Raw genomic sequence first — 9,662 nt, forward strand, 5'->3', positions numbered from 1 at the left:
CTTCTCTCTCATTTTTTTTTCCTTATCAAAAAGTCAACACAATGTTGAAGGGAGAAAATTTTAGAGGGGTCCTACTCGGGCTCACCCCACCGACTCCATCAATCTCTCTCTCCTCTCTGGTCCCATTTTTTTCTCTCTTTCTTCAGTCAACATTTCATCTTCGTCTTTATTCGTCTCATCTTCCGTCTCTTCTAATATAATAGCCACCCAAGAAAACAGTACAAATTCCTGCTCCAACTAAGCCTAGCTATCAGAATAAGAAATTAGGGGGTTTAAAAAATCTTTTTGTTTCTTTATGGTTATTGGGTTTACAATTGACTTTTGTGGCTATATGCAAACTCTAGCTGGATTACCATAACTAACAGTCGCGAATGGTTTCTTGAAAATGAATTCAATCCATCATTCTGAAGGCTTGAGTACGTTTCACGTGACAACTAAAGATGCTTGTCTTGCCCAACCTAAAGATCGATGAAGGCAAATGGGGCCTGAGAGAAATAGGCATTTATACACGGAGAAACAAAGAGAATGCATGAAGCAGTTTTAAGATAAAATGGTGACTGAAGAAATTGGAGAAAACAAGAGATCGAGGAGGAGAGTTAAAGATTGATGGAGACGTTGGCGTGAACAACCATGATTGCATAAGAGAGATCAAAGTTGATTTTTTTCAATTCGGTGCTGATCTTGGAACATGGAAGCTGATTTTGTTTTGGCTTAAGAAAGAGTTTACTAGTTCAGGGGTTTGGGATGTTTTGGGGTTTGGGGGAGGGACGAGAGATCAGATTTTGGCATGTTTTAATTGAATTCTATGTCGACACGGCATTGAATTATCGTTCTGTTGTCTCCTGAATTCAGGCACTGCATGCAGTTTTTGTTTTGATATATTCAAATTAATCACGTTTAATATTGGTTTTAGTATGATAAAAGAGTCTGAAATCATTAACAAAAAAGTCGAATATTTGATATAACTAATTCGACAACAATAAATTAGAAACATACAGAGTCTGAATCACAGAACAACAGAACAAAAACTGTAATGCATAAATTAGATTGACTTATTCTCAAATATAAAAATTTTGATAAAGGGGATGCCATCTATTATGTAATGGTATAATTAGTAATTTTGTTTGATATGGGTGCAATAGTGTACTTTAAAGTCTCACTGACCTATGTATAATTAACATAAATATTATTGACAGATTGTCGATATTGTAACACATTTATTGATTTAATAAAAAATTATCCAAATATATATTTAGATTTTTTATTTACATTTTTCAGCCAAAATGTATATTTTACTCTTCATTGTAGACTTTTCCACCAACAAAAAATTGAAAATACATTTTGCATCTTCATTAAGGATGCCCTAATCCATCTTCAAAATTTGGTATTGTCTCATTTTTAAGGAGAGAGTTGTAAGTGAAAGATCTTAGATTCGATTCTCATCAATGGCGAATTTGAACCACATTATTGTTAGCCCATTATAAGGCTAAACTTATCCCTCTTCCTTAATGTAGATAATATCGTTTGTTTAAAAAGCAAAAAAAAAAGAGAGATGTATGTATCATCTCATTAATTCACCGGCCGATTGAAGATAGGATGTTATCCACCAACTGATGCATGCGGCATTATATTTTTGACCCATGTTATTTGGTAAATAAATTTGGTGAAACAATTGGGTAGAAATTATTAAATGATAAGCGTATGGTTCAATTGTGTTCTTTTCAATGGGTACAATTCATTGTTTAAACTTAATTCATCCGGAGAAAATTACTTAAAGTTTGTGAAAACAAAATATAGATACACTATCAGAAATTGTCATTGTCGGATGAAATTTATTTACTTAAAGATTGTGAAAACAAGAGATGGATGCACTATTAGAAATTATCATTTGTCCGACGAAAGTTTGCTTGACGAAACAAATTTTATTAGGCAAAGTAACTTTACTTGACAGAATAAAACATTTGGTCGGACAAAAGTGGTCAACATTTTGATTTTTTCAGAGACCTTTGCCCGACGAAAAACGTTTGACGGGCAAAGAAACAGTTATCAGGCAAAATATTCGTGTCAAGGGAAAAAATTGGTGTGTAATATGCAACCCTTTGAGGAAACCTACAAGTTTCGTCGGGCCAAACGTATAACTTGTAATTTAGGGTTCATGGTTTACAATTCTTCAAGCAAAATGAAAATTTTCGTCAGACAAAAGTGAGGGACATTTTGGCATATTCAATTTCTTTGATGGTTTTGGTTGTCTGCAAAATTAGTTTCAACAATCCAACCGTCAATTTAGTTAGTGTATACTCCGAGATGACATATGCAAAATCATCCAAATGCAAATTTCTGAGATTAGGCAACGGGATAAAATCATTTGACGGTTAGAAACGTATCATCATGATTTAACAGTTATTTTAGCTCTGATTTTGATTATTTGTTTGCAACTACACTCCTCAACCTTATAATAATACAATAAACAAACCCGATCATCTATCTAAAATATTTACACTAGTGGTTACAACAAAAACTTATTGTTCTACTTAATAGAAGTATAGAATAAACTTTAAGTGTTTGTTGAATCTATGGTGTTAACGAAACACGCAGTCTGCAAAACTAATTTTAGCGATCCAACCGTCTCACATTTTTAATATAGTACAAGATCACATACGCCAAAAATAACCTAAAACAAACTTTGAGTGATTAGGTAACGGGACGAAATCATTCAACAATTAGAAATGTAGTTTCATGATTTAATGGTTATTTTAACTCCGATTTTGATGATTCTTTCAAATACACTCCTCGAAGCTATAAGAATACAATGAATGGACCCGGTTATCGATTTAAAATATTTACACTAGTAGTTAAAACAAAATCTTACGTTCTACTTAATAGAAGTATAGAATAAACTCCAAGTGTTTGTTGAATATATTGCGTTGACGGGATATGCAATCTACGAAACTAATTTCAAAATGACCCAATTGTCACACTTTTTTAATATAGTACGAGATCCATACACCAAAAATCACCTAAAACAAACTTTTAGACATTAGGGTTCGCGGGTTAGAAACGTATCATCATGATTTAACAGTTATTTTAGCATTAATTTTGATGATTTTTTACAAATATACTCCTTGACTCTAGAAGAATATAACAATTGAACCCAATTATTAATTTAAAATATCTACATTAGTTGTGGGATCTTGTGGCCTATATATGAGTGGGTTGGGTTCGGGACCTCGTGTGATCTTCATCTAGCTTTCCGCCTCCAAGTAGGATGTCTTCCAGACTGTAGCAAGTGGAGATGGAGTTAGAGGCTATGCGCCAGCGAGAAGAAGAAGCGCGCCAATGAGAACAGGCTCGGGAAGAAGCTGCGCGCCAATAGGATGAGGAGTTTCGGTGGTACATTGTTACGATGGCGCATGCAATAGTAGCCTTTGGTATTGGCCTCCCTGTTCCTCTGAACGATCTTATGCCACCACCACAAGAGTAGATAGTTGAAGATATTTGACATGTAAATTTGTACGCAAATTTTAATTTTAATATAATTAAATAAAATTTTTAATATTGTGATTTCTTTTGAAATTAATATAATTAAAACTAATTAATTTATTTAATTTAAATATAATTTAAATTACGTTTAAAAAAAATTAAAAGTTTACCGGGCAAATACGTTCATCGAGCATGCATTTTGTATTCTTATATATTTTTCTTTAAATTCATTAACCAGCTTACTACTGCGATTGGGTAAGTTTTGGTCAATGCATTTTACTCGACAAATATCTTTGTTGTGCAAACATTACTTGCCCATTTGAAAATTCGTCGGGCAAGTTTTGGTCAATGCATTTTGCCCGACGAAAACTTTCGTATGATGATCTTTGCTCGACAAATTTCTATCCAGCGAAGGTTTAGGTGATTAAAGCCTTATTTTGCCCTACTAAATCCTTTCCTCGAAAGGGTTTTTTTTTTTTTTTTTTGGTAGTTATTTATGAAGAGTCTAAACATTTTATTTTATTTTATTACAAACCATATTACTGGTTTAGCCTAGAAAAAAGGAAAGTCAGTTTAAACCATATTACAAACCATATTACAAACCATATTACTGGTTTAGCCTAAACCATATTACAAACCATATTACTGGTTTAGCCTAGAAAAAAGGAAAGTCAGTTTAAATGTGAAACACTGTAGGTTGAAAAAGAAAATCAATAAATCAGCTGCGTACATGTGACCTCTACATCAATTGTTGTAGGCTAATATTCACCGTTTTAAGGTGGGTTAACTGTCATTGTATACCTGTTAAAGCTTGTCGTCATTGTCGTGTGCTAGCTAGCTTCAAAAACACACGTTTAGATTTGTAAATCTTCTAGTTTTCCATCTTCCACGCAAACAATATGCATGATAATCAAACAACCATCTCAAATTGCATCATCTTAACTGCCATACCCACAAATACCAAAAGTAAATAAACAAAAAAGAAAACCAATTAATTTTATAGATTTGGTGCCAGAATCATGCATATTGAATCTCTGAATCATATAAATGTCCTTTTTTTTCTTTCCTTTTTTTTTTGTTTTATTTTCATCACTCTTTGCAAATATTATTTCACATGTAGATTTATTAAGTGCAAATTATTTTGTACATTGACGATGCATGTCGATTTTTTATCTACTGTTATTGCAAACAAGAATGTGTAAATGATTGTCCCGACTAGTCAATAAAGAAAATTTTGTTAGTATTTTAAAATAATCATTTTTTCAATAAAAAAAAATAGGATTTTTTCTTTTTTTTGAGTGAAACAATAATGTTAGTAAGTTAAATGCTAGATTAGCTACTGATAGGGTTCAAACCCACACTGTCATGCAAGAGCACAACACCTTTCCACTACTGTGATAAAGGGCCACTTGCATTAAATTTTTTTGTGTTTTTTTATCGTAGAAAGAGTAGATGATTTCAAAATGTTAATAACAACTAATATAAATTCCCACGTGAGGTTCACATTCAGGTTATAGATGAAGAATTAACAGGATTTTAGTTCTGAACTTAATTTTTAACAAATTTTACCACAAGAGTTATATTCTGACTACTCTATTATCAAGTTACTATACGACGCTATGTGGAATCCCTTGCATGGAACTGTTGGTATTTTGGTAAATCGAAAACTGAAAAACTGTTATTAGAAAAGAAAGTCAAAGGACAAAGTAGTTGCAAATTACTGATGGTATTACTTGACGGAAAGGGATTCTTCCGGATCCCTTCCATCCAATTGGCGTAGCTAGAAATTATTCGATGGGTGGACTAAACTCAAATTATTACTACGAAATTAAGTTTTTAATCCTATGTTGCCTGCATAAAGTTATATAATAGTAAAAACTTGAATGTAGTAATTTGAAGCAAGAATTTTATACTATGTTTTCTAGATTTCTAGCATTTAAAGCTTTCAAGTGAATAAAATAAGGAACCATTTGTGATATAGAAGTTTTAATTTATTACTATTAAATATAATATTGGTTAAAGTGATGGGTTTATTTAACATCTATTAGCTCTTATTATTCTTAAAAATAGGCTTACTAATAAAAAATTTCATTTCTTATGTGAAATATGACAATTAAAAATCATAAACTAACCTAAAAATTAATATTTTTAAGCTTGAAGAACCAAACTCTCCCTATGCTATAGCCTAGGGGAGCCTTGTACTTGGCTCTGCCCTTGCTTCCACCTAATCTTGTTCATCAAACAATTCGGACTTATGAAATTTGATTTAACGGTTAAAAACACAGCCTCATTTCAAAAGTTATAGCCGTTGAATCAAATTTCAAGAACCTAGATTGTTTAATGAGGAGAATTAAGTGGAGGGGATCCGGAGAAAATCCCTTCCCTTACTTGACCAGCTGCAAATACCTAAATGGTTAAAAAAGTCAATAAATCAGATGGTATATGGGTTATCTAACTCATGGATTGGTCCACCTGGACTAGTAGGTTTGAATGTAAATTCAAAGCTGAAGCCATCTCCCTAGTTTTCTCCCCATGCCGTGGAATTTGGATAATCAAAGAGTCCAATTTGGATACTTAAAACTGTACACTCATGTTCTTCAAAAAAAAAAAAAAAAAAAAAAAAAAAAAAAAATGTACACTCATTCCAATGCCATTGCAATAGTATAGCAGAGAAAGCGCAAATTAAGGCGGTCACTAGCAATTTGCGAGGACGCAAAGATTAAAGAATCAGGTGAAATAGTAAATCTTACGAGGGTTTATAAGTAAGTTAGAATACTTTTTATATTATCAATTAGTTTTAAAGTGTAACTTCAACTTTTTTAATGATATCAGAGCAGGTTAACGTATGTGTGAAGCCCAACAATCATATGTGCTTCACCTCACTCAGTTTGTGTTGTTCACTTGTTTAACTTGAAAATTCACCACATATGAGGAGGTTTGTGAGGATGTGAAGATTAAAGAGTCTCACGTTGAAAAAACGAAAAACCTTGCAACTTTCCATATTACTAATTAATTTTACGGTGAAACCTCAATTTTCTTCACAATTCAACCTACAGTTTGTTACTATCAAAAAAGTGAAAAGGGTTGGCCTGGCAGAATGTTGATGTGCGCATTTTGCATAATCGTTTAAGGAAGTTTTGATAGAAATATTACTAGATTGTAGTGAATATTATTAGACTATAGTACTAATTGTTAAGTAATTAGGTGAAATTAAATTAAAAATATGAGCCTCACGTTTTATTGTTATAAGGTATCTTGCAAATGATGTGTTCAAACACATTTATTTTTTTTTAAATTTTATTATTAAAGTATTACAATAATTTAGCAGAGGGGAAGAGGTTCGAATGTGTTTTTTAATGCACTTGTAAAGGTAACTAATAAGAAAAAAAAATAAAAATAATAGGAGAAATAGAAAATGTTGAGGTTTGAATTAATGCCGACGGTGTGGCTAACCAAATGCTTTTAGTCAACCTTCCTTCTCTCTCTTTAATTGTGTTCCTATAAATACACACTGCAAACCCTTCCTCTTCTCCACAACCTCTTCTGTTTCTGTATCTCTCGTTTCTCGCTTTCTTCTACCTTTCTTTGTCGTATCTTTCAAAACTTCTCTTTCCATCTCTGAAATAGGTTTAGGGTTTATCAAAAAACCACGGTCCTCCCAATGGTTCTTCTCAAACTCACAGATGGGGTTTCGTACCAGCCGCTGGCAAACACATGCCAAAGAGCTGCAAGAAAAGTGAGAAACTATGGCTCCCTCGTAGGCAATTCTCCTCCTCTCACCTCACCGCAAAAACAACCCTTTTCATTTCCCAGTTTCACAAAGTGTAATTTGGCGGGAAGAGACTGTGAGACAATTGCATGTGACATTTTTGGATCCCTTTTGAAATCCCAGTCTGTCTTTCCTTACTTCATGCTTGTTGCCTTTGAAGGTGGCAGCATTTTCAGAGCCCTTCTCTTGCTTCTATCGTACCCGGTTTTGCTGGTTTTCGACTATGAGTACAGATTAAGGGTTATGATTTTCTTCACTTTTTGTGGTCTCAGAAAAAAAGATATGGAGAGTGTTGGAAGGGCTGTTTTGCCCAAGTTTTATCAGGAAAATCTCAACCTTCAGGCCTATGATGTTTTTGCCTCAGCGGGATTTAGGGTTGTCCTCACAAGTGTCCCTAGAGTCATGGTTGAACATTTTCTCAAGGATTATATGGAAGTTGGTGATGTTTTGGGGACTGAATTGCACACTGTTGGGCACTACTTCACTGGTTTGTTATCCGGCTCTGGTTTTCTTGTGAAGCACAATGCTCTCAAAAAATATTTTGGAGACAAAAGACCAGATATTGGAATTGGTTCTTCAAGCCTCGAAGATCATCTTTTTATCTCCCTTTGCAAGGTATGTAATACCACTTTCAAATAAGTACCAAGTTTGATTTGTCCTCACACTTGAAGTCCTAGTTTGACCACTAATGCTGTATACCTCAACATGTATTAGGGTTAATCTTACACCCAACCCATAACTAGCTAGTTATAGGTATTATGATCTTATCAACTTTCTAGTTTAGGGTACTTTATCTCCAAAGAAAATGTCAAATTATAAAAGTCAAATTACAATTGATGGCTGATGTGGCAATTGAAGTCTTATATCAAATTAGTACTTCTCTAAAAGAGTTGTCAAATATTATTTTACTATTTAAGTAAAACTTTAAATGGTTAAAATTATTAAAAAAATGTTGAAACAAATTTTTTTTTGGTTGAAATGTTAGTGAAATAAGGGATCCACCATTAAAAATAATTAAAAATAAATTTGATTCCAAATCATAAAGCTTTTAAATCCAATCAGCAAATAACAATTCGGTTGAAAAGACTTTTGATGTCAAATATGCACAGTGATATTTCACCTAGGATTTTGACATCTTTTTTGTAGATGGTGTTAGAAGGTTTTGGGATACTATTACTAATAAGTCACATCAATGGCATTACAAAATCATTTTCACAAATTACATCCTTTTCTCATTTCCAATTTCCATCATGTATTTTTTTATCTAAAATAACCCAAGAGGAATTCCCTTTCATTCCTTTCATTAATGGGAGGTGTGCAAAGATTTAATTTCCTTTTTTTCTCTCTTGCAAGTATAATATTATTTTGGCCTAGATATATGGTACATATAAGTATTACCATGCATTGGTGGATGAGTCTACTATGTATATTTATGTAAAGCTAGAACATTAGGAGAGATGTTTAAATTTGATTGCTTGGTTACACTGTCATTTAGTGTTACTAACCCACGTAATTGCAACAGGAAGCCTACGTAGTGAACAAGGAAGACAACAAGAGCGGTACAAATTCAGCAATGCTTAGGCACAAGCAGCCAAACCCAGTAATATTTCACGATGGAAGGCTAGCATTCTTGCCTACTCCATCTGCAACCCTAGCCATGTTTTTGTGGCTCCCTCTTGGAATAATCCTAGCCATATTAAGAATCTCAATTGGCATTATCCTCCCCTGCAAAATTGCCCTATTTTTGGCCTCCTTGACAGGTGTCAATCTCTCAGTCAAAGGCTGCATCAACCCCACTTCCTCAAATCCAAAAAAAAAAGGAGTCCTCTATGTTTGCACACACAGAACCCTACTGGACCCAGTTTTCCTTAGTATGGCTTTGGGCAAGCCTTTAACAGCAGTCACATATAGCCTGAGCAAAATGTCCGAAATCATAGCGCCGATCAAGACAGTCCGATTAACCAGAGACCGAAAACAAGACGGTGAAACCATGGGGAGGCTACTTAGTGAAGGAGATTTGGTGGTTTGCCCCGAAGGAACAACTTGTCGAGAGCCGTATTTGCTGAGATTCAGCTCACTGTTTGCAGAACTGGCTGATGAGATTGTGCCAGTAGCCATCAACACAAATGTGAGCATGTTTTATGGGACTACAGCCAGTGGACTAAAATGCTTGGACCCAATTTTCTTCCTGATGAACCCTGGGCCTGCATATTATATTGAAGTTCTTGGAAGGCTCCCAAGAGAGCTGACTTGCGCTGGGGGAAAGTCTAGCAATGAAGTGGCTAATTACATTCAGAGGAAATTGGCTGATGCTTTGGGATTTGAGTGCACCTCTCTTACAAGGAGGGATAAATATTTGATGCTGGCTGGGAATGAAGGAATTGTCCCTGATAATAAGAGAAAGAAGCCTTAA

The 9,662-nt window shown here is 34.0% G+C and overlaps 1 protein-coding gene across 1 annotated transcript; it reads left to right on the plus strand.

Annotated features, from left to right (window-relative positions):
• The first annotated feature begins 7,138 nt into the window (after positions 1-7,138).
• On the plus strand, positions 7,139-9,662 carry LOC137749379 (glycerol-3-phosphate acyltransferase 1-like). The gene is made up of 2 exons (XM_068489472.1): positions 7,139-7,864; positions 8,772-9,662. Exons 1-2 carry the CDS (start codon positions 7,142-7,144, stop codon positions 9,660-9,662), a joined length of 1,614 nt encoding a protein of 537 aa, XP_068345573.1. The 5' UTR covers positions 7,139-7,141.

The sequence above is a fragment of the Pyrus communis genome, chromosome 11 (assembly GCF_963583255.1).
Source record: "Pyrus communis chromosome 11, drPyrComm1.1, whole genome shotgun sequence".
NCBI lineage: Eukaryota > Viridiplantae > Streptophyta > Magnoliopsida > Rosales > Rosaceae > Pyrus > Pyrus communis.

Coding starts and splice junctions, on each gene's coding strand:
- LOC137749379 (XM_068489472.1), top strand. CDS start 7,142: ATGGTTCTTCTCAAACTCACAGATGGGGTTTCGTACCAGCCGCTGGCA. Junction 7,865..8,771: donor TTTTTATCTCCCTTTGCAAG/GTATGTAATACC, acceptor TAATTGCAACAG/GAAGCCTACGTAGTGAACAA.